This window comes from Trichomonas vaginalis, chromosome IV (assembly GCF_026262505.1).
Source record: "Trichomonas vaginalis G3 chromosome IV, whole genome shotgun sequence".
NCBI lineage: Eukaryota > Parabasalia > Trichomonadida > Trichomonadidae > Trichomonas > Trichomonas vaginalis.
Window position 1 is genome coordinate 237,697 of NC_067206.1, and position 24,567 is coordinate 262,263.

The 24,567-nt window shown below is 36.4% G+C and overlaps 8 protein-coding genes and 8 pseudogenes across 16 annotated transcripts, besides 3 other annotated features; 6 read left to right on the forward strand and 10 right to left on the reverse strand.

Moving 5' to 3' along the window:
- Window positions 1–10,233: part of a mobile genetic element that runs on past the window's edge.
- TVAGG3_0001300 lies at window positions 425–975 on the reverse strand (annotated as a pseudogene). Its single transcript has one exon. A coding segment is annotated over exon 1 (551 nt).
- Window positions 1,531–1,701, reverse strand: TVAGG3_0001310 (ATP binding; the record flags this gene model as incomplete). Its single annotated transcript, XM_051219654.1, has 1 exon — window positions 1,531–1,701. The coding sequence occupies one exon, from the start codon at window positions 1,699–1,701 to the stop codon at window positions 1,531–1,533; it is 171 nt and encodes a 56-aa protein (XP_051104640.1).
- TVAGG3_0001320 lies at window positions 2,002–4,423 on the reverse strand (annotated as a pseudogene). Its single transcript has one exon. A coding segment is annotated over exon 1 (2,422 nt).
- Window positions 5,581–5,928, forward strand: TVAGG3_0001330 (uncharacterized protein; the record flags this gene model as incomplete). Its single annotated transcript, XM_051219655.1, has 1 exon — window positions 5,581–5,928. The coding sequence occupies one exon, from the start codon at window positions 5,581–5,583 to the stop codon at window positions 5,926–5,928; it is 348 nt and encodes a 115-aa protein (XP_051104641.1).
- TVAGG3_0001340 (uncharacterized protein) lies at window positions 6,125–6,736 on the reverse strand (the record flags this gene model as incomplete). The annotated part of the gene is made up of 1 exon (XM_051219656.1): window positions 6,125–6,736. The coding sequence occupies one exon, from the start codon at window positions 6,734–6,736 to the stop codon at window positions 6,125–6,127; it is 612 nt and encodes a 203-aa protein (XP_051104642.1).
- On the reverse strand, window positions 8,173–8,367 carry TVAGG3_0001350 (uncharacterized protein; the record flags this gene model as incomplete). Its single annotated transcript, XM_051219657.1, has 1 exon — window positions 8,173–8,367. The coding sequence occupies one exon, from the start codon at window positions 8,365–8,367 to the stop codon at window positions 8,173–8,175; it is 195 nt and encodes a 64-aa protein (XP_051104643.1).
- On the forward strand, window positions 9,164–9,471 carry TVAGG3_0001360 (annotated as a pseudogene). Its single transcript has one exon. A coding segment is annotated over exon 1 (308 nt).
- Window positions 9,704–10,233: a terminal%2Cinverted (terminal inverted repeat of Maverick-1C transposon ID:TVAGG3_0001200).
- Window positions 10,234–10,260: 27 nt separating this feature from the next.
- Window positions 10,261–23,080: a mobile genetic element.
- Window positions 12,097–12,249, forward strand: TVAGG3_0001380 (uncharacterized protein; the record flags this gene model as incomplete). The annotated part of the gene is made up of 1 exon (XM_051219658.1): window positions 12,097–12,249. One exon carries the CDS (start codon window positions 12,097–12,099, stop codon window positions 12,247–12,249), a length of 153 nt encoding a protein of 50 aa, XP_051104644.1.
- Window positions 12,269–12,854, forward strand: TVAGG3_0001390 (annotated as a pseudogene). Its single transcript has one exon. A coding segment is annotated over exon 1 (586 nt).
- Window positions 13,032–14,540, forward strand: TVAGG3_0001400 (annotated as a pseudogene). The gene has a single exon. A coding segment is annotated over exon 1 (1,509 nt).
- On the reverse strand, window positions 14,768–16,939 carry TVAGG3_0001410 (annotated as a pseudogene). The gene has a single exon. A coding segment is annotated over exon 1 (2,172 nt).
- On the reverse strand, window positions 17,053–17,435 carry TVAGG3_0001420 (annotated as a pseudogene). The gene has a single exon. A coding segment is annotated over exon 1 (383 nt).
- On the forward strand, window positions 18,277–18,405 carry TVAGG3_0001430 (uncharacterized protein; the record flags this gene model as incomplete). The annotated part of the gene is made up of 1 exon (XM_051219659.1): window positions 18,277–18,405. One exon carries the CDS (start codon window positions 18,277–18,279, stop codon window positions 18,403–18,405), a length of 129 nt encoding a protein of 42 aa, XP_051104645.1.
- On the reverse strand, window positions 18,434–18,634 carry TVAGG3_0001440 (uncharacterized protein; the record flags this gene model as incomplete). Its single annotated transcript, XM_051219660.1, has 1 exon — window positions 18,434–18,634. One exon carries the CDS (start codon window positions 18,632–18,634, stop codon window positions 18,434–18,436), a length of 201 nt encoding a protein of 66 aa, XP_051104646.1.
- Window positions 21,043–21,676, reverse strand: TVAGG3_0001450 (annotated as a pseudogene). The gene has a single exon. A coding segment is annotated over exon 1 (634 nt).
- A 19-nt stretch (window positions 23,081–23,099) lies between the features above and the next one.
- On the reverse strand, window positions 23,100–23,636 carry TVAGG3_0001460 (protein of unknown function, DUF4106 family; the record flags this gene model as incomplete). The annotated part of the gene is made up of 1 exon (XM_051219661.1): window positions 23,100–23,636. The coding sequence occupies one exon, from the start codon at window positions 23,634–23,636 to the stop codon at window positions 23,100–23,102; it is 537 nt and encodes a 178-aa protein (XP_051104647.1).
- Between the last annotated feature and the right edge of the window lie 931 nt (window positions 23,637–24,567).

Consider the following 24,567-nt stretch of genomic DNA (forward strand, 5'->3'; position numbering starts at 1 on the left):
GAGGGACCGAGGGACCGAGGGACCTGGTGACACCTTCAGTTCTTCAAAACATATACGATGAAGTCTTGACAAAACATTTACGATGAAGAAGTTTATTTCCTGGACTGTTGTCAAAATGTCATGTTGTCACACTTTTTCAGAGAAGTTAAAATGACCGAGGGACCGAGGGACCGAGGGACCTGGTGACACCTTCAGTTCTTCAAAACATATACGATGAAGTCTTGACAAAACATTTACGATGAAGAAGTTTATTTCCTGGACTGTTGTCAAAATGTCATGTTGTCAGTAATTTTAAGAGAAGTTAATTAACCTGGTGACATGGTGACGTGGTGACACTGAAAACATTTATGACAAAAATAAATGGTACCATTAATGATATCATGACTGTTCTCATTCATGTCTGATTTACATCTAATGAAAAAGTTTAGAAGAATTTTCTTATTCTTTCTGGCATATTTTTGTCTTTCCAGTACTCCCGCTCTAATGGTCCCAGATGTGTTGGCTTCGACTCTCTCAAGTTCTTAGATGGTATAACATCTTCAACGCCTCCTTCATATCTACTTTATAAGTGTCATCGTTTATGTTATAGCCAAGTATTTCAATAACCACTCCTCGCTTTGCTTCGTCAATGGTTTCAGCAAGTTTGCCATTACTACTTTCAACTAATTTATGACGAGGGTAAAATGCTATGGAGTCGTCAGCAGCTTTTATAAGATATCCATTACCTTGCGTAGAGTCTACGATATAATAGTTTCTACTTAACCTTAAACGTTTCTTTGTCAACGGTTTGTCGTCAAGAACTACACGAACTTTTGTACCAGGAATGAGGGTAAATTGTGTTGAATTTATGATATTTTGTGTTTGGCTTCGTTTCTTTTGTATATACTTTTCTTCTTGTTGTTGTGTCATTGAATTTGGTGTATGTCCTGTTGTAGAATGTGTTGAGGAATTATATACTTCGAGAAAATGTTTCATTGTTTCTTCGGTAAAGTCTCGCTCTTGGTTTAAATCTCTGAGCGTTCTTATGAAGCGGTTTATGATGCCAAGTATGTTATGGTTATGGTCTTCAGTAGTGTAGTGAGTTATGTTATGCTTAATGAGAAATTCTGTGATTTCATTACTGAGGTATGCACTGTCTTGGTCCTGATGTTAAAGTACTTGGGCTATGTTCTGCTACAAACTTTTGTAAAACTCTTAACACTTCACGAGTTCCTTTATTTTTCATTGGATATGCATATGCTTTACGAGTGTTAACATTTATGAAGATGAGGAATGGTTTATGTCCTCCTTTTCTGCTTTGAATGAGAGTGTCAAATTGGTATGCGTCAGGAGTGTTGGAGTAAATTGGTAAAAAGTAGTCGTAAGGATTTATTTTTGTTTGATGTACAACATTTTTGTTAAAGAACCTTTTCACTTCAGCTCTGTTAGTAAATCCCGAACTCTTTGCAGCTTCATTGAATTTCTTAAAAGACCTCCATGGATGTTGTTTCGAATACTTCTTTCAAGCTCATTTATGTAAAGTTAAAGAGTTTAACCAACTCGTATCCAAGCGTGCATTGTTATATAAGGAGGCATATAATCTTTTCCATTACCTGCTGGGTCTGTAATACCAGCTACAACATGTGTATGATTTCCTGCAGTTCCACAGAAAATACCTGTGCTAACATCTTTGGGGTCATCTGAGATATCATATCTGTTCATTCCCTGTCTATTCGAACCCGCTGCAAGATTTATATAACCTCTTTTTGTTATTGAATGTGAATGGTTTCCTTCCACAGATGTTCTTCCACTGAACCTATGCATATGTGAAGGAAGGTTTTCAATACCGATTTTCTTTGAACCTCCCATCTTCATTGACTGCGTATTAGTGTAGAATGGAAAACTGTCAACTATTTCATACCATCTACCACCAAATAAAGTGTTTGGATTTATTGGATTCATAGACGTATAAACAGCTCCTATAGGATATATTAAATCATATATGCTCATAACTCTATAAACATATTCTAAAGAACTTATGTTATTAAATACCATTTGGAATGTATCTCCCGGATGAAATGTTGCATTTGTTCCACTTTTATAATGTAATGTTAGTTCAATAGAATTATCCAAGAAAAATTCAAAAGTTTCTGGTTGAAGACCTCTAATAAATTCAAATGGAGTTGTTGGTTCACCATTTATAATTTCTGTTGTAAATGTCATTGTATCTGGTTTCGAAAATTTCTTTATTAGTTCTGCATCCACATAAGTTTTGTCAGCTTTCTTATCTAACATTGCGGGTAGTTCATATGCTTCAAAGTTTCTGGCATGATCTTCGGTATTCCTGCAACTCTTATCTAAATTGTTAAGAGTATCTTTTACGCTTGTGCTTGGATTCTCTAAAGGTGCACTTGAACCAAGGTCAAAGTTCAATATTATGTCGTCTGCTCTAACAGTAGTGAAGGATTTATGTGTATGGTTCTTGTCGGCTTTCTTATCTAACATTGCGGGTAGTTCATATGCTTCAAAGTTTCTGGCATGATCTTCGGTATTCCTGCAACTCTTATCTAAATTGTTAAGAGTATCTTTTACGCTTGTGCTTGGATTCTCTAAAGGTGCACTTGAACCAAGGTCAAAGTTCAATATTATGTCGTCTGCTCTAACAGTAGTGAAGGATTTATGTGTATGGTTCTTGTCGGCTTTCTTATCTAACATTGCGGGTAGTTCATATGCTTCAAAGTTTCTGGCATGATCTTCGGTATTCCTGCAACTCTTATCTAAATTGTTAAGAGTATCTTTTACGCTTGTGCTTGGATTCTCTAAAGGTGCACTTGAACCAAGGTCAAAGTTCAATATTATGTCGTCTGCTCTAACAGTAGTGAAGGATTTATGTGTATGGTTCTTGTCAGCTTTCTTATCTAACATTGCGGGTAGTTCATATGCTTCAAAGTTTCTGGCATGATCTTCGGTATTCCTGCAACTCTTATCTAAATTGTTAAGAGTATCTTTTACGCTTGTGCTTGGATTCTCTAAAGGTGCACTTGAACCAAGGTCAAAGTTCAATATTATGTCGTCTGCTCTAACAGTAGTGAAGGATTTATGTGTATGGTTCTTGTCGGCTTTACTGTCTAATGTAGCTTGAAGTTCATTTATATCGGAGATGTTGTGTTTATGAGATTTCAAAACTTTGTTCATTGCTTCAAGTTCAACTTTGTCAACTTTACTTTTAATAGCATCTTCAAACGTTATTTTTGACTTAACTCTCAAAGTAAATCTTGGTTCAACTAATACACCGTTAACATTGAAAGTAGAGGCATAAATTTCACCGGTATAACCAAATGCTTCTGGTGCTTTAGCTACATCATACTGTACAGTACAGCTTATGTCATAACCTTTAGCACGAATGTATTTATATCTTCTTTCATTGGGGTCTTCCGTCTTCACTTCTTCAGTTCGTGTTAAATATCCATGGTAGTCCGTTATAATCTGTTCGTCTGAAGTTATATAATGAACGTGGTTCTTGTCCGCTTTACTATTTAATGTAGCTTGAAGTTCATTTATATCGGAGATATTGTGTTTATGTTCTTTATCTGCTTTTTCGGCTAATTTCTCTTCTATCTCATTTATTTCAAGTTCATGCCTACCACCACCTCCCGAAGAAGTATTTTTCTTCAGCTCTTGAAGAACGTCCACTTTGCCATCTTTGGTGTCAATAATGAGACTTTGTGTTAAAATCTTTCCTGTCTTAATGGATGTTTGTAAAACTTCTTCTTCACCGTGTTCGGGGTCATGGTCGTCATCATATCTTGTGAAATCAGAGATGTTGTCATACATTAAGCATATCTGTCTCAAAAGTTCTGCTATTTGAAACTGGAACGAAAGATATACAGAACTTTCATCATCTCCTAAAGTCAAGTCTGCTTTCTTAACTATTTCTTGAATGTATGCAATGAGAACAGAGTACCTTGGAAAATATTCGAACAATATTTCATTAGCTGTTGGTTTTGGTGGTTCTCTGGAGTTTCTGTTGTTTCAGTTCCTTCTGTAGGTTCTGTTGGAGTTTCTGCATCTCTTGACTTCAATGCTCTTGCTCTCAAAGACCTAAATGTTAGAGCACCGGGTTTTACAAAGGACTTTATAAATGCTTTAATAGTTCCTGGTAAGTTATTGTTAGCATTAAGTAAGTTCCTTATGCTTCCATCATGTACGTCCATAGCACTATGTAAAAAATCTATACTTTTCTTGTAGTCAGCAATAGACTGACTGTGATTTTTTAAAGATTTGTCAATACCTTTAAGCCAATCTTCATGCATGTCTGATACTGAGCCAAGAATATCATTTGCTTCCTTTAGTGTATTTTGTGCTTTCGTAAAGTATCCAATCCCGTACGTGCATTGTTTGCTATACGTCTTACAGTATCTATTTGACTCCTTGTTTCTTGCATCCAACCAGATAAAGTTTTAATAGTATCCGAACCATTTGAAATGAAGTTCAAAGCATTTTTAACGTCATCTAAAGCTTCTTCACCAAGTACTGCCCATATCTTTCCGATTTGGTATTGAAGAACTCCATATGAAGCAGCTGTTAAACCAGTATTTATAAGGTCCCATATCCATGATTTAGCAGTTTTTCCATCCTTTCCATCCTTTCCATCCAAACCGTTTTCGCCTTGAGGTCCTTGTATTCCTTGTATTCCTTGTATTCCTTGTATTCCTTGTGGTCCTTGTGGTCCAGTGTCACCCTTCTCTCCTTTCAGTTCATCTTTATGTTCGTTATAATATTCTAATGTCATAAGGTGTACATCGTTACTGCTACCAGCAACGCCAAGAATTTGTTTCTCATTCATGACTAAATTCTTTAGGCATTTAATGTTGTCGTCAAATCGAAAGCTCTTTAACAATTCAATGAGAACATTCAGTACTTTCACTAAAGAGGCATCTACTGTTGAATTTATATATTGCACCGTTCCATCATTTATGATAGGAACTTTACTTATTGTAATGAATGGGTCATAAGTGTTAAAAGTATCGAAATCAATGACTTTTTTAGTTTTTCCATCGTCAATGACTAAATCATTGCCTTCAATGGTTAAAGTTGAGTTTTCGTTTACTAGTTCATGTGCTCTTCTTGCTTCATTTGTTTCATACGCATATGCAGCAATAGTCATATTTTAATGAGAATAAAATGTTGTTCTATTTGCAAAGTACAGACCCAAACGAATACGGGACAGTAAAGCTACAAACAAACTTAGGTCTTCAGAATGAAGCGCTTGCTTTCAGAGTTGTTGACTTCAATACTATCGCAACTTTTGTCATAACAGATGAAACAGATTTCATAGAGATTGAAATAGATGACAAAAGAAGTTTTATAACATTTCCTAACAGAGCAGAGTATAGAATAGATAAAATTGCTGGAGTCATAGATACTCTCATAAATGAAGAAACTATTGACAACATAGATGTCGAACTCTCTTCTGAGGGAACATTGAAGTTCAGTAGCAAGAAAGAGTTCAAGATAACACGAATGAGTCATAGAGTACAACTTCTTTTGGGAGCATACCATATGACATTTCCTTTGAAAAGTGTTGACAAAACGATTGAGATGAAATCTGTTCCATACGTATGTTATGGTAATTGTTTGTACATTGAGTCTAAAATAGCTAATGTCACAGGTATTTCAGGAGTTAATAGTAAAGGTTCAGTAGAATATAAATCCTTCTGTTATGCAGTCAATTCAATGTTCATTCCAAACGTTCCTGTCATAGCAACTCATTTAGGTAAATGGGTTCGCATTAGTCCTCATAATTTGAAAGACATGCAATTCAGACTAGTTGACTTTCAGGGCGAGCCTGTAGAACTGAAGGCACCAGTGCGAATGACTGTTGAAGTTGACTTTTTAGAAAATATTAAATGCAACAGCTTACAAGAGAACTCAGAGCTAAAAATATAAAGTATGAATGTTATGTATTAGGTCATGAACTTTGGTTGTTGCTGTTTGATGAAACAAATGAATTAGTTATGTCAGTCAAGAGAACAGAAAAATATTGTGTTAGTGAAAACTGCACCAAGTCAATAAGATTAGGTTTGCATTATGAAGATGAGTTCGATACTGTTGAAGAAGTTTTGGATAGATACTATAAGTTGCTTTAATTTACTAAAACATATTTCAAACAAAGTTTATAGTCAGTAGATAGTTTTGTATACTCGTTCGAATATTTATACTTAAACTCAACTCCTGAGTACCTGGTTTCAATGATGCGGATGTTACCTATTTTCATGAATGGTGGCGTTTGACCACAGCATTCGATTTCAGGGTCGAGATAGTCAATGACACATTGTTTCCCTGTTATTCGTGAGATAACATTTTCAAGGTCCTCCTTTGTTAGAATTATTTGGTTCTTGCTTATAAGATTTGTCAAAAGCTTCTTATCGTCTTTGAGTAAAATTGTTTGGTATAACTGAAGAAGGTAATGGTCTACGTTATCTGAAGGATTTGTTTGAACATTTGTGTAAGGGTTGTCGTTGGCTTCTCTTGAAAGAATTTGGTCCAGTGGTGGATACTCTAACTTAACATCTGATGTAGCGTTAGCGTTTGAAGCTGTGTTTAAATTCACGGATTTCAGCTCTGGTTCTGGCTCTTTCAAACACTCCGAACTATAGTTCTTTATGACAATATTGTTTGTCGTTCGTGAGTCAACATTTGATGTTGGTTCAATTGGAACATTAACGGCACCAGCTAAGATGGATTTGCTTCTCATTTCATATAGAATAAAAACCTTTTATATGTATGAAATGAACAATATACTCGACAAGGGTTTGAATGTAAAGCTAACGAATGAAAATATTGTTGAATTCACTGAGACAGGTGCTGTGTATAAAGATGTAGAACTACTGAACAAAAGAGCTAAGGGAAGAAGCAGGAACATGAACAAAGGGTGGAAGCCTATAAAAATTTATGTCAATGATGGCTCAGGAGGTTCAAACATAAAGTATGCAGAAAGTTATAGAGTTTATGCTCTCAAAGGTGAAAAGCCTTCATTTAAGAACAGCTATTCTAACGCATATCCTCAAAAGCTAACGGATGGGGAAGTGGATGATATGAATGACAGCAAAAATATTAACAGAAATGGCGACAGAGATGCATGGAATTTGTTTACCATCAGTCAATTGAAGGTTAAACTTTAAAACAATGTTGGTCGTTCCCATGGAATATTTTTGACTTTAATGGTATTAGTCATGATATGAATCTCAAGGTATGAACGAGGAGAGATGAGAGACTTATATGCTTCCCAAATTTCTTCAAAAGGTAATGTTATACCTGACTGTTTCCAAATGAGTTCAATATCATAACGTGAGAAACCTTGAAAGATAACGAAGTCAGTTATGAGACGTTTTATGTTTAAAGCAAAAAACGCCATGTTTGCATAAGTATTGCTACAGTTAAATGGTAATGTCTGACTTTAGTTATGATGTTAGCTAATGGTGAGTCAGGCTTTGACACTAAACCTTTTCCGGCGAAGTCGTCACAAACGAGCAGAGTGTTTGAAGGATACTTTTTGAAGGGGTATTTTGAAAGTTTTGACAGAATGTAGTTTGTAAGTCGTTTCATATCGTAAACTCCTGAGTACTGACGTAAGTGGTGTTTGTCAATAATTCTTTCCATCTCTTCTGAAGTCTTTTGCATTCCTGACTGTATAAACTCTACGATGGCATAATATTTCTCTTACGTCGAATGTAACGTTGAAGAAATTCAATGAGTTCACTGTCTGGAACTTTAACGACAGATGCTTGAACTTTACATAAATGTTTTCGCTGTTGAGTCCATAGAGTCTGAAGTTGCTGATATAATGATTTGGTCATAGTAAGAGTCGTTTCCTAAACGCTCTGTTATGAGTATATGACGAATGAGGTTGAATGTCTTTCCTGACCCCATCTTTCCACAATAGAAATACACACCATTTGAACAGAACTCATAGTCCTTACTGAAAGGAAGAATAAGAGAAGAGTTAAGTTTGTCTGTAGTTTCATTCATGTCTTCATCTACGTCATGTATTAAATGCTTCATTTTATCTCCATTAAAAATGCAAGTCAGAAATATTCAGAACATAGCACCGAGTCTAACTGACAAGAGTATAAAGATATACTATGAACACGTTATGATGAAACCAACCAAAATTCAAGAAAGTCAGTATACTTATGAATATCCAAGACACTGGGTAGAGTATGTAGGAGGTGAGAAAGCTATTGAAATAAGACAAGTTAGAAGTATTCCAGCAGGAAGAACAATATTATTGAAGAACTTTAATGTTTTGAGATATAATGATGAAACAAAGAAGCAAGATAGTTTCCCTGTTGCTGTGTATGTGAACTTAGATACAGGAGATGACATGAAAGTTTTTAATACAAAGCTTCAAACGGTAGTGAGAGAACAACTGACTGCGGAAGGACATCCATTACCTTCAGAAGTTACCATAGCATATAATTTTGAAACAAATGCAATAGATTTTAAAGTCATCTCTGCAAAGAAGTCAGGATTTACATTTAATGAAGCAGATGTATATTCGAATGAAAACTTCAAAGCTATTGCATGGTTAGATAATGACGATTGCTTTAAGAAAATATTTAAATACAGTGACTCAACGATGTCAATAGATGACCTTCGTGGAATGTTACCATCGACGTTTACAGTAGAAGGTTCAGCAGGATTGCTTACAAGATTGTCAATTGGTGGTATTTGGTCTCGTGAGAACATTGTTATAAAATCCAGTATAAGTGAATTTGCTGAAGAATCTATATTATGTCTTTCAAACTACATGTATTCGCCGCCGAAGCATTATAGTATAACAAACTTTGTCAGTAAGTTTAACATAAGACTTGTCGAACCTTCTTCAATGAAAGATGTTGTGCTACCTAAAGACGGAAAGGATGGACTCATTATTGAGATGATTTTAATAGCATATTAAATGAGCTTGTTCTTGAAGGTCGTTCATGATGAAATAACTGTTGTAGAAGATGTTAGCAATTGTTCAGACATTTTGAAGCGTATAGATGATATAAGAAAGAAGTTAATAGACCGCAAAGCGGTGAGGGCGAAGCCGTGAGAATGTTTATGTTTCATTGACTTTCTCCAGTAACGAGAACTTTTATGAGATAATATTGAAGAGAGATGATTTTAATATGGGTAAATGGTAGCTTGGGCAGCTTTAGGCGCAATGGGAACAAAAGCATTAGCATTTGGAGCAAAAGCACTTGGAGCTTATGACGCAGTAAATAAAATGAGTGGAGGAAGGGTTTCAAAGACATTAGATGCAAATAAAGGAAAGATTGGAGGCTGGGTTGCAAAGAAGTTAAGATTAAATAAAATAGGGCTCATAAATAAAGCATCCAATTTGGTTGCGACTGAGTCAGAAAATGCTTTAGGAAAGGACGATGAGTTTGCAAAACACGCAAAAGACTTTAATGACCAGATGAAAGGTGAAACAATGCATTTAAATAGAGTCGATGGAACTCTTCTCCACCAGGTTTTCCGTATGGTCCCTATGGAATGTATGGAAACCCTTACGAAAGACCATTTGACCCATTGACTGGTGGAAGTAACTGGTATCATTACGGACGAAGAAGAAAGACAGTCAAGTTGGAGACAGACGTGAAGAAAGCAACTAAAAAGAAACCAAGGAAGAGAGTGAGGAATAAAATATTTCATTAGTTTTATTTTTACTGAAAATTTTTATTTTTATGTAAATGACAGAACAAAAGCAACTCATTCGAATTCCACAGTATAACAAACATACATTTAAACATTTATTCTTCCTTCCTGAGCATAACATGTTCTTTCAAATACATCCGAGACCAGTTGACTTTTCATTGACTGTTTATAAAGATAGAAATAGTTATATCATTAAACCATACGATGACGAAGGTAAGTTATGTAAATTGTACGTTAAGAAGTTAGAGAAAGTTTATGGCTTCAAGTATGACTACAATAGGGTTAACACTGATGATGAAGATATTGAGGAAAATTTATGAGAACATTAGTGAAGTCGTTAGTGAGAACGTTTATTTTTTACATTAGTGAGTTCGTTAGTGAGGTGAAGTGGTTGGTGACTTTGTAAATATTTAAGATTAAATTAGTGTTGTCGTTTGTATTGTAAAATATACGTTAACGGTTTTGTAAATATTTAAAGTTATGTTGGGTAAGGTTATGTTGAATAAGGTGGAACGCAGTGCCGCCGTACCCAACACTTGTATACTAACTTTTAAGTTCAAAAGAGACAATCCTATAATATCTCATATGTTTGATTTAATGAACCCAGTAGGTTCTATTTATACATCTATGGAAGCAAGAGGTCCTCAAGTAATGTTTGGTGTTGGTGCATGGACTCAAATAGTCGACAGGTTTTTGTATTGTGCAAACTCTTCAAAGGAAACAGGTGGAAGTAAAACGATTTCAGGTGAAAATTTACCTGCGCACAGTCACTACATAGATTTAAGTACATCTCAAGCAGGTTGGCATAAGCATAGATATTGGGATTGGTCAGCAATGACAAAAGGTAAAGGATATGATGTTAAAGACGACGTTCAGTTTGCTATAAATTGTTTCTGGGGTAACACTCAGGGAGATGGAAACCATACACATCGCGTTTCGGGATATACGCAAACAACGGGACAAAGTAAAGACTACATGCCACCTTACATGACAGTTTACGCATGGTATAGAATTGCTTAGTCGTCATGTTCCACTTCTTTAGCATATTCGTCAGGAGTTGTCTTATATTTGTTAGGAACTGTCTTTGAAAGTATACCGCCTTGAACTTTGACAAGTTTGAAACGAGGTCTGGCAATAGTAGTTTTATCTTCTGCTTGCAGTGTGTACATTTTGCCATGTTTGCCTAAAACTTCATAATATTCTCTTGTATACTTTCTTCTATTTTTACGAACACGAATGTGAGTACCTGTCGAGTTCCCATTGTTGTCATAGTCAATAGTATTTTCATATGGGTCGCGTTTGGGTATTTCTATTTTTACTTTGTCACCTTTCTGAAGTTTGAAGCCCGGCATTCTTTCTTGTTTGTCTCTTTTGACTAAATTATTAAATATATAGTCTTTCTCTAAGTCAGGGTTGTTTTTCATTTCTTCGGGGGAGTGGTTTCCCAAACCTTTTTGTTTACGGCTATTGTAAATATTTAAAACTTGTCTCATCTTTGCCATGGAGAAGTGTCTATATTTGTCGTCATATGACATTTCATTTGCTTCACCACCTTGTGGTTGGTTTAAGTCTCTTAACATTTTTATACAACCGTCAATGACACCAAGAGCAGAATGGTTTTGGTCGACAATGAAATATTGGTTTACATTTTTTGAACGCAGATAGTTTTTAATATCGTCTGATTTGAAAGAACTTTCACAGTCAGATGTCAGTTTTGTTGGATGGTATTTGTCAACAAATATTGTCAAAGCAGTTTTCACATCTAAAATATTTTTGGACTGTAATGGTATGGCTTCACAGTATCTTGTGTTTTGACCGACAAATATTAGCCAGTATGGTGGTCCATCTGTTCTAACTCTCGGAATGTTTTCCAAGATATCCATAAACCAAGCATTTGGTGTTGAACTAAAGATTTTTACCATGAGTGCTTTCTTTGTCGCTTTAGAAACATAGGGGTCCTTGTTTGGATTCGTCATTTTTTACCCTATAAGAAATGGGTTTATTTGGCGCGTTAGCAGGAGTTGCATCCAGATTTTTGCCCGCAGTGGGAACAATAGCCAGAGGTGCATTTGGAATTGGAAGGAAGATTTTGAGTACATTAGGTATACTGAAAGAGAAAGCACAACCTATTATACAAACTGTACAGAAAGGTTGGGAGTAGCACGAGATGCAACAAATCTTATTCCAAATCCTGAAACAAGAGAAAAGTTCAAGGATGGATGGACAATGTAGGAAGACAAGCAGGAAACTATTATAACAAAGCAAATGACTACTATAACCAAGCAGGACACTATATGGACCAAGGTGAAAGATTCTTTAACAGAGGATATAACCATGCACAACAGTGGGTAAACAATAACCAACCTCAACCGCCTCAAACGTGGGGAATGTAAAGTTTTTTACTGAGATGAAATGAACAATACAGCATTGAGACAAATGGGTTCAAGATGGATTTGTCGGCTTCCAGCAGTTACACAACGTGTTTGTCAAGTTCTTCCTATACCTCAGGAAGTTTTAGACCGACTTAAAAAACAACAACAACCAGTTGAAAACAAACCAAACTAAAAATTTTTACTGAGATGAAATGACCGAAGAAGTTGAAACGGTAGATTTGACACCACAAACAAAAAGTTCAGAACCATTGTCAAAACCTGTCAAAGAACTTACAGATGAAGAGAAAAATTCAATAATAGAAAGTGCCAGGTCTGGAAATACAAACCCTAACTACAAAGTCACTTTTCATAAAAATGGAACGGCAAGTATCTCAAAAAAGAAACAGACTCTCACAAATAAAATATTGAAGTCTGAAGGAGCTTTCGAGACAACAGATGGAAAAGTTTACTTCACTGACCAACAGTTCATTATAGAACATCTCATTGACTTAGAGTCGAAATATTCTAAACTTTACAACAAACACAAAAAGTTGAAAGGAAAACAAAAACAAATGGCATATGATATATTTATGAAGATGTTGACGACACAACTGTTCCTGCAAGTGAAGTAAAGTCAGAGGAACCGAAAAGTGACGAAAAACCGATAGAAGAAGAAAAACCAAAAACTGAAGATAAACAAAACCAAAGTTTAGTTTCCAAACTAAACCAAGTCAACCTTCATTAGCTGGTATGGGTTGGCGTCAAAGACTTATGGCAGCAGGCGGTTATGTAAAGTAAAGAGAAAAAAAATATTTTTTTATTTTTATAAAAATGCCCCCATATAGAATGGATAGAAAATCTGCTAGAATAAAAGCAGAGTTGCAAAGTTATGGTTGGAGAGTTTCGAAGAATTTTAAATATAGGAAGGGAAGACCCATAAAAGTCTATGACAAATTGTCTGGTCTTCGCTACGAAATGGATTTGGAAACAGCACGTGCAAATTATCCAAACAGACTAGAGAGGTTAGAAGAAGAACGTCTTATGGACATGCCTTTCGATGTTAGTGAACCTCAAGTTGAAGGACACGACGGCTTTGCCAGATTCTATTGGAAACATGACGAACAATTGTATCCTTTGAGAAGGAAAAAAGGAAAAGGTGAAGACACACATGCTCCCATGGAAAGAACAAGATATGCATATGAGAAGTACCGTGAAGTTAGAAGTCAAATTACATCTGGTCGAACCTTTACAGTAAACTTTGACGAAGGAAAGAACAAAGAAGGCTTCATGGGAGTACTTGCTGCCATACAAGACGGAAATAAGAAAGGACACAATCTCAGATTGACCATAACAGATTTGGATGGTCACATTTACTATGCACATGGCAATGAACAAACAGCCGCAAAACTTCTTGACGCTTTCAAGACTACAAAGAGAGAACAAATGGTTGACTCCGACTCAGACATTTTGAATGCAATTGAAGAATTGCAAGTGTCAAGTTCGAATGTACCAACCTAACCCTCAAGCAGTCAGACAACATGCTGGATACTTCCCGTTCAGAAATAAGTCTGACATTGACTTGACAAGGTATGGAATTTACAATTCAATTGAAACAATTGTCAATGAACCTTGTATTCTTACATGTCTCAGGAACTCTGGTCTTGTTACAGATGAGAAGATGAAGTATCTTGAGTCATGTGTGAAGACAAGGTACATTCTCAGAGGTCAATTGGCAAAAATTGCACCGTTGGCAAATGTCAATATCCGAGTCAACATACCTACAGCTAAAGGTTCTTCACATGACGACTATGTTGTTGACTTCAAATTGCCATGGTTGAAGATTGTAATTGTCCACAACCACTTCATGTTGAACGAAAGTCTTACAAACCCATTGTTCGGAAAAGGCAAGTGCAACATTGTCAGAGCTGTAAACATTCTTTTCGAGAAAGGTTTGTTGGAACCAATTCCAGATGACAAGCTGACAGAAACTTTTTACCAAAAGACGAAACAAACTTTTCACTGTTAGCAAGACCAAAAGTTGTTCCAGACAAAGTTCTAGTACAAAGAAGTACACAATTCCACAAGGAGTTGGATTGTTCGGATACCAACCTGAACCAGAAGAACTTCCAATGAGGTTGCAAGAACTTCAAGATGCTATAAACAACTTCCATTGAGACATCCAATTGACGTCAAATTGTATTGGAGAGCATCTAAGTTAGGTCAGAAGGTTTTATATGAAACAGGTTGCTTCGACGATGTTTATGAGATAACAGGAGAAGTTTCTCAGAAGATAAGAGACTCACTTGAATTTCCACAAACTGGACCAATTGGTTGCGACAAGTTCGACTCAGATGAAAAGATATACTATGTCGACCTTAACGCTGCGTACATGAGGTTTGTCCAATATATTCGACTGGAATTCCAAACGAAGATGGTGAGTTCCCGGGAAGGGAACTATACAGTTGGAAAAGTCATACAACAACTGTATGATATTAGGAAAGCTTCAAACCCCAAACTTGCAATGACACTCAAATTGCTTATGAATTCGACATGGGGATATTCCATTAAGAAACCTCAAGAGATGAAGAGTAAACATTATGAGAAGGTCGACAACTTTGTTGAAAGGTTTTCTCCTTTTGTTTTGAAGTACGAGTTCACTCAAGGTCAAAGTGGCTTAGTAACCACATTAAACCTATTGTCGAACATTGGTCTTAACCTCAGTTCGCAAAGGCAGTCCTTGACAACTACAATGAGTTCTTCTCCGAAGTCAAATCGAAAGTCAAGGTTTACTATGAGAACATTGACGCACTCATGACGAACGAAGAAGGGTACAACAAACTCATTGAAATGGGAATGGTCGGTGAAAAGATGGGTCAATTCAAATTGGACAAAATTTTCACCGAAGTTCATGTCCTCTCCAAGCGTAAGTACTGGGGCGTTAAAGAAGATGGTGAAATAGTTAAACATTGCATGAAATAAAAAATTTTTATTCGAATTTGAATTAAAATGTGGGAATTCTGGGAACGTGAAAGGCTTATTTACTTGAGGAACAGGTAAAGGTGGTGGAGGTGGAGGTGGTGGCAACCAGTCCATTTTATATTCCTTCCTAGCTAATTTCCGTTTAATTTCATGGTCGCCCTCGGAGTCTTTGAATCGGACAGGTCGAGTTACACCATTCTTTGGTCTCAAACTCATATATAACCTGTTTGTCTGTATTTTCGTCGGACTATGGCACGAGACACGAACATTGACCAAACGGACAAAAAGTGTCTTTCGGATGGTCAAGCAGCCAATCGCATTCGAGCACCTCGAAGAAGCCTTACGTTCCAAAGAGATCTGGTGCAAGGAGAGGTCATGAGACTCTACGAGCAGTACATCCTCAATGCTTGGGAGACAAAATCGTCCTTGGATTGGCAATTCTACCAACTCCTCTGGGACGACCTCCTATACAACTGGGATGACGAAAGAGTCCCAATTCAGAGGTCGGGAGCTAATTGTCCAAATTACCCTTAATTTAACCTACTTAATGAACTAAACACCTAAATTTACTCGGGTTTCCCCCTAAAATAAAATTTTTTTACTCTTAGAACCACTCGAGGTTCTCCTTACGGTTGTTGAGCTTGTCACCGTCAATGTGTCTGACCCTCGTCTTCTTGTCTGGATTTGGAACCCATTGCATACCGACAACTTCCCATGGAAATTGAACCGTAATTTCGAAGGGTAAGGTTCAAGTGTCCCAAGTTGTTGAGGACTGGGTAAGAACCTTGCCGGTCTCCTTGTTGGCGATTTTGTATGGGTAGGGTTGGGAAATTTCATAAGCGTCATCGGCAACAAGGGTTGCCCAAACTTCCTCTTCGTGTTTCTCTTCTTCCTCTTCTTCTCTTCTTCCTCTTCTTCCTCGAAAATTCCTTCTTGAATTTGGTACTCACGAATTACGGTGTTGGAGGTTCTGTCCTTTCCGAGTGCCGCCCAGATGGTGTCAATCTCTTCGAAGAAACGGTAGATGAGTTGGGCAAGGTTTTGTTCTCTATTTGTATTGGCGCAAGGTTTCCGCGAAATCGTTCAGGACTTTCTTATTGGAAGCTTGGTTCGTGAGGACTTCGACTTTGAGATTGGTTATCTCTTCCATAAGACTACTTTGGAGAGTCTTAATGGTGTTTGACAGATGAGCGTTCAATTGGGCAATTTGAATTTGAACTGGGCGCTTGTCTGACAACCTTGAAAGGACATCTGCCATTGAGTTTGGCTTCGGTGCTTGTTCGGACATCGAAAAAATGAAGTGGTTTGAGAATGACGGTTTTACTTCAAAAAGCTTGTTATGACGGTTAAGTCATACAACAAGTTTAAAATAATATCTTGTTCTTCTTCTGAACGTTTGTTGTCTCTTCCGATAAAAGTTTGGAACATGAGAACCAAAAAACGTTTTTTGAGATTGTGAAAGAGTTCAGGCAAACGTTCATATTCCGGATATGTTGGAGCAGTTCGAAACATCTGAGCTGACTTTCGGACAAAATTGGGACAATGTCAACAAATTCATCTTTGGTCGGACTGCTTGAAGGTAAGTCCCTTACATGTAAGTAGCTCTGGTAAAGTCTTCTCATTTCTGCTAACTTTTGGAGTATAGCTTCGTAGTTTAGAAGTTTTAATTTTAATTGTCTTATTCCACTCTTGACATCTAAACGGTAACTATCCATGAGGTCAAGAGTAGCTTTGGTAGCTTTAAGTGGAGCTATCTGTTCCTTGACTCCTGCAATTTTGGTTGCAATTGTGATTTGAGCTCCTTCAAGTTCGCCGTCTATGTCGTTCTCAACGTCTTCAACCATAGCTTGAAACTCTTCATCGGTCCATTGAGATTGGTGTGGGACGAATTTAACTTGCTTCATTCAAAAATGTTTTTACTCAAAGCGTGCCATGTATATGGCTATAAGAAACTTACCAGAAGGCTTCTTCTTCACATGCGTAAAAACATAAAAAAAGTGAAGTTAAAATGAGATGTTTACTGAACTGGCTGAAGAACTGGCTGAATGTCGCCTTCACAGGTTATGTAGAACGGCTGACCCGAGAAGTGAAGGAGAGACTGAATTGCCAATTTCAATATGTGGGGGGGGTTCTCCTTGTTTGTATTTTTATCCAAGGACGTTTGTTTAGGAACTTAACAAGAGCTTCTCTTTTGGCGTCCTTTATGCCATCGTAGGCGTCCCGTCTGGTATTTGAATTGGAATTCCAGTCGAAGTCTCGAGCTGAAGTGTAGACCTTCCAGAAATACTGGTGAACTTGACCTTGGCTTCATTACCTTGCGCAAGTACTGCTTAACAACTTCATTTATTCTATAAGGTAAACTGCCTCGTCAAATCCTTCTGGCATTCCGAGTCCTTCCATCCGACAGAAAATATTTCCCGACAACTGGAAAAATTTTTCCGGACAAAGGGAAAAATTTTCCTTCCGACAGGAAAAAATTTTCCAGTTGTCCGTCCGTAAACCATTCAAATTTTCGAAAATTGAGAACTTTTGGTCGAACTTCAGGAAAAGTTCTTCCTTCCGACAGGAAAAATTTTCCTTCCGACAGGAAAAGTTCTTCCTTCTGGCATTCCGAGTCCTTCCATCCGACAGGAAAAAATTTTCCTTCCGACAGGACACAAACGGATGACTGACGTTCCTCTTCCTGAATGCCTTCCAAAGCCAGAAGTACCGAAAGCTACAGAACCTAAAGCACCAGCCCCTGCACCTCAGTTCCAGCAAGTACCTCCACCAAATTACTACCAATTTCCACCTCAATGTTACTACCCACCACAAGGCTTCCCGAACTACCCTCCTCCCAACCTAGCCTTACTTCCCCAACCCTTGGATGTTCCAGCAAGCTCCACCCAGCAATTCCAATCTCAGCAAGCTCCACCCCAGCAGCTCCACCCCAGCAAGCTCCATCCCCACAAGCTCCATCCCAGCAAGCTCCATCCCAGCAAGCTCCACCCAGCAAGCTCCACCCCAGCAATTCCAATTCCAATCTCAATCGAAGAGAGACCAAGACTTCGAAGAAGGTCTGAACCGCTTACGCAAAGAGTATGCTACAGCTCCAATGGAAGATGACAGGCTTTCAGTCTCTTCCCTCAAATCGACCGATTCGACTCGTACCACAGATTCGGTTCGCGACCGTGAAGACTACCTCAAGCAGTCTGAGAGACTCTTCATCCTACAATCATTTACAGTTGGAGCTCTCAAGAACATGCGCAATTACGAAGGTCAAACACCAGCTGGAGACCGCAAAACAGACGTACTCGCAAGAGCCGTCCAGCTCGTCAAGACAAAGACTGAGATAGTCGACTTCATTCTTGCAGCTTGCCCATACAAGTAAAAAAATAAACAATTACGAGTTAAACTTTTTATTCTTTCTTTTCTGAGTTGTTTAGAGCTGGTTTCTCTTGTAGGAGCCTTTCGTACTCTTCCATGGTCATGTAATTGCGAATTTGGTACGCAATTCCAGGTTCGTTGTTTTTGAACCTTACGTATGTAACGCTTCCATCCTCCTCGGGGAAGTAAGCTGCTAACATCTGACCAAGTTTTCTCGGTGACTCGGAGCTCATTAAAAATGTCACTTTTTAAACGTTAAGTTTTTAGTCTTATTTTACCCTTTGTTTACCCTTTGTTTGTCAAGGTAGTATTGGAGTGCAATTTCTCCAAATTCTCTGTGTCGGAGTTCTTCAGCATTTTCCAAGGTGTACCTGGAGAACTCAAAGAAGTTGTCAAGAAGATACTGCCATGCTGCTCTTCTGAGTTCGTCGGTATTTTGGAAGTGTTGCACCTTCGAGTCTTCGGACATGAAAAAATGACACTTTTTCATTATATAACTGTTATTTTTTTACGAAGAGAACTTTGACACTTCGTCAAAAAAATCCCTAAAATCATATCTTTATACAAAAAAATGAAGAATAACTTTCACTTTTTCTATTAAACCGTTTTGGCATTTCTCATGAGTGAGTATAGTTCTGCCGAACCATTGGAAGAGAAGAAGTACCCTTGCTGGCAAAAGACAAAAATAGTTGCCTTAGTTGTCATTGCAATTGTACTCGTAATTGAATTCATTGTACTTCTCTTCACGTACATAAAACTCAGCAATGGTATTTGCTTTAAGAAGCTACCATCTTACTAAGACTAAACACTTACATTTTTCAAGCTTGACTTTTTACAATTTGAACTTTGTTCGCGTAGATGTGAATTCTGAAAGAAGTATGAGGGTCTTGTATGACTTTGTACTTCTCCCATAGTTCATGTCTGTCAAACTTACCTCCATGGACTCTTTCATAAGTTCCATGAAATCGTCTTCGGACAATCCGGGGAAAAGTACAATGTCAGTAAGTATTCTCTTTACATCCTTACTTAAACTCTTGGCTGTCTGTACACAAATGACAACTGAGATGTTAAAGTGTCTGAGCTTCTTAAGAATTCGACACATATCTTGTTCTCTATTCTTTAACAAAGATGAGAAGCAAAGTCATCTAAGATAAGAAGACATCTATGAGGGTAAGTCTTCCAATCGTAAGATTGCAATTTCTTCGAAATGTATTCTATCTCTTTCTGTTTGTTTCTGAAGTGTTTCTTCTCTAATATTCTCTGCATTTCCTCATTTGGGTCTTTAAACTTCGAATTTTATACTCATTTATAGCATTGTACTTCAAAACCCTTCTTTGGTACTTCTTTATCCAATCTAACAACTCAGAGTCTTTATACATACTAACTTAGACTTCTTTATAATATCTTTGAACGAATTGACGGTTTGGTCAAATTGACCAGAAGTACTACAAATAACAACTAACTCATAGAATGGGTTCTTCTCATCTAGTTCTTGTTGTTGTGCAGCCATTTTAAGATAAGTGAAAGTCTTACCCGACCCAGGTGGTGCAATTAGACCTGTTATACCATTCTGAGCAAATAAGAACTTGTCATGTATGGGTTTTATCTGAGCATTTTCCAACTTCCTCTTGTTCTTGTTTAAAACATTCTCAAATTTTTTGTCAATGTCAGCAAACTTTTTTTCTAACATATTTTTAGAAAAATTAAAATTTTTATCTTTTAGAAAATGTCTAGCGATTTCGCTATCTATATTCGAGACAAGCTTTTCGACAGCAAAACATCTGTCGACCATAAAATCTTACATAGTGTAAACAAGAAAGGTGAATTTGTTCTAAAGTTCTGTTTCTGGAATATGACAAGAACCATAAAACATTAAGCAGAGAAGTCTTAAAATTTGTCAATGACAGACTTGTTGACAGAGATGACGCCTCTTGGAGAGATGAAGTCCAACAAACTTCTTAGAATGCAAAGAAGACACATGCACTTTCTTGAAGATGAAATAGAAAACAGAATAGATGAGCTATTAAAGGACAAAGAACTTTTACAAAAATATGGTTCTGAGAATTGACATAACTCCACCAGAAAAGAAGAAGAAAGAAAAGAAAGAAAAGAAAGTAGAAGAAGAGAAGAAAGAACCTGAGCCAGAGAAGAAGAAATTTGACATGTAAAAATAAAATTTTATTTTTAGAACATTTCTGGGTCAATGTCAATGTTCTCTTCCTCTTAGGAGCAAACACTGGCTTAGACTCTAAAATCTTTTTACCCAATTTACCTTGAACTTCAACTATCTTAGACTCATAATATTCATAGTCGTCTGCTTTCTTTGGTTCATAAGGTATAACAAGTTTGTATGCTTTACCTTCTTCGAGTTTGAGAACCTTCTGTCAAAACTTTCTTTGACTGCTAACAAACCTTCTATGTCTAAGTCTTCAAATTTCGCCCACATTTTTAGTCACAATAGCAAACTTAACTGGTTCGATGTTCCAAACTTTGCTGAATGAAGACTTTTCAAAAATGGTAGAAGTAAACATTCAAATATGTGAATGGGTCTAGTTCTTCTTTAAGTCCTGACATGTACTTGTTTACTGAGATGAATTTTGTCATCTTTTCTATCGGATAAAAAAAATATTTTTTTTTAAATTTACTCAGAAAAATTTTTCTTTGTATATACACCATTCTGACATCTAAAAGACTTTTGACATTTGCCAAGAATGTTCGTTTAGACGCTGTCATATAACCATACTCTTGACAATATTGTTTATACGAATCGTACAATGACCTTTCATCTAAACACTCAAAGTCAGTTTCATCTATGAACAGTTCATATACACTCTTGTTTGCTTCTAACAATGTTTGTCTCTCTTCGGTATGTGGAATTTGTCTTGGATTGAACTTTGAAATATCTAATGTCATAAATATGAGAACAAGTGGTTGTAAAAGTCAGATGTCAAAGTTTCTGCTAAGTCGTCAAAATATTCTGTATCTTGCATATGAGAATCTGACGTTCTGACAACTACATATCTTCTGTCAGAACTTTCTAACTTCATCGGAACAGCATTGTTTGAAACCATAATGAAATTTGCAACATTTTCACAAACTCTTTGGTCTTTATATTTTCTTTCAACAACTCCAACTTTGTCTGTTATAAGACTCTTCAAAGCATCTGAGTTCAAAACTTTTGTTGTATCTATACTTTGAAGTTCGTTACATACTATAAGTTTCATATTCTCTATTGAAGAGTTAAATTTACCGCAGATGTTTTCTAAGTTTGTCATATTCGGATTCGAATAACCTTCTAACAGTTTGCACAAATATCTGTAAAGAATGTGTTCTTACCTGTTCCTTGTTTTCCAATTATAATGAGAGCAGTTTCATTTTTAGCACTTGGATGTTGTAAGATGTTTGCAAACCAACATAAGATATACTCATAGACTCTTTCGTTTCCATTGCATATAATTTCTTTGACATGGTCTAACCAAGCTTCTATAATATTTTCTTTCCATTCTACTTGTTCGTATTTATATCCAGTGAAGATAGAATAGAAGTTTGGAGAAGGTGTATAGAACTTTATACCACGAACTGAAAAATCTTCTAACTTTGACAATAAGATATCCCAAGCATCTAACATCTTCATGCCAACTTGTACACTTTTATTTTCTTAAGTTTCTGTTTACATTCTTGTTCTGAAACTATTGTTGCTCTTGGTTTGTTAAAGACTACATCCCATTCTTTCATAACATAACATTCTGGGGCAGAGTCGACATAAATGACTAAACGTTTCAAATTCTCGACTGCTTTGTTATAGTCTCTAAATGGACACATATTTCTGAATGCTTGGAAGTCATAAAAATCTGAAACATCTATTCTGTACATTTTTATAAAAATAAAAAAAAATATTTTTTTTATTCTTGACTTTGTTCTTGAGCTATTTGTTGTTCTTGAGCTATTTGTTGTTGAAGTTGTTCTTGTAATACAATACTTTCACCAGTTGCATCTTCCAATTCGAAACTTTCTGCCGTCATTGACAAATACATAGGACATAAAAGTTTTACAGGAACAAAGTTTGCGTCAACTAAGGTTAAGTTTATGTTTGCTAAAGTGTTTGAGTTTACTAAAGCTGAAAACTCTGCATTCGAATGAACAATAGGCAAACCAGCAGAGAAAGTGTTGTTTATACGCATAAGTATCTTTTGGTCATAGTAGTTTCTGTCGACATTCGAATAACACTTTGAACCTAAGTTTGAAACAATATATAAAATAGGTGTACTTAAAGTCAATGGAACAGACATTCCTTGTATGACACCTTTTCCTGTTATAGGAAACTGTTGGTAGTAAAAACCAGATATAAGTTTTGTATTATAGCTCATATTGTTTATAGTAAACTCAGTCGGACATCCAAACATAATGAAACCTGCTCTAGTTGCAGCACATGTTACACTCGTCCTTAAAGTATTAAATAAGTCAACAAAACCTGTTGGTGGTATATCTGAGTAAGTATCTTCAAAGGAGTATTTTTTACCATTCACAACAATAAAATCTTCTGGTGTCAAAAGAGCAAAACAAGCTTTAGTCGTCATTGTGTTTAAGGTTAGTTTACAATATCGTCCTTGAGGACTTTGTAAGTTTGTTGTTATAGAATTATATGACTCAGGGTTTTTAGTCGTAATAGTATAAACCATTGTGTCTTCTGCCATTTACTTAGCAAATAAATTTTAATGAAATGTTGTGGTCGTCAAATATTTTTATAACGTCTGGGAAACTATATTTTAAGTTCAACGTTTCACCTCCTTTCATAACGTATATCTTGTCAATGACATTATATGAAACACCACAGCAACTAACGTCGGGTTCTATTTCTTTGATGTTTATATCGTCTGCCTCTGTCAAAAGTTTCAATAGTTCTTTCAAAACTTCATGAGGTGCAATGACATATGAGTTCACTTTTACAGGGTTGTGTTCGACCAAGTTTAACATTATACCTAAAGCTTGACAAATCTTCTCCTGAGTTTGAAGTTTGTCTTTCAGTTGTTGGTAGTCGTTTCGAATATCTGCAACAGAACTTAAGTCTCTGCTAACTTCAGGGTATGTTGGTTGTTCTTTTACAGGAACAATTGTTATACCATCTTCGTCTTCGTATGGTTTCCCCACTTCAACATCTCTTTCTTTGACATTGACAATAACACTTTGACTGTTTGTTTGAGTTGGTGAATTTAACTTCACATCTGCCACCGCCATTAAACCTTTTGAAACACTTACGCTTCTATTTTTCGGAAATGACATTTTACTTAGAATAAAAAGATGGACGTATTCGGATATCTCTTCGAATTGAAGCAGAACAAAGTTTACACACACAAACAATACAAATACATTGACAGAATAGTTCTTTACACAAACAATGGAAAATGTTATAGAATAGCAGTCTTTGCTGAACCAAAATATTTTCATAAAGCAAAGAAAGTTGGTATAAACTGAAATGGTGAAAGTTCTTGAAGCAGACAAAAATATAACTTCAAAACTTACAGATATTTCTAAAGGAAAGTTTATAATACAATATTATGTCAAAACTGGCGTACTGTCAATATTTGACGGAGAGAAGTCAGTTCAAGAACAACTTACTGACCTGCTGCCAAAATCTGCTCGATGGAAGCTGTCGTTATGCCAATCTGAGGAGCCCCAGCAGGTTTCATCGAACGAATCTTCAAAAGAGCATCTTCCGTGAAAAGTGCTATTGGTTTTGTAAACTTCTTTGCTCTCAATTCATCTGGACCGTCTCTGTCACCAGTATATTGTTATATTTGTAAGAACTGTACCAAAGTTGAAATACCACCCATAAAGTCTTCTGAGTCAGCAAATGGAATGCCAAGCCAAAAGTTTGAAACGGTCTCCATTTGTATATTGAGTTTTTTGACCTCCTGTATGAGTCCAACTTTCACATATGGCAAATAATAGAACTTTGCATTTCAAGGGTTAATGGTTGTTGTGAAGTTGTTGTTAAAGTTCATAGCATCTAATGTCAAGTTGTATGACCTCATATCCTCAACTGTAGAATATTCTTCTCTTGGATAATATTTGCCATCTATGTTTATATGATATTTAATACCGGGGTTGTAGAAAACAAGAATAGTCATTTATAGTTCGTCTGAACAGTACAAACATAGTATCTGCA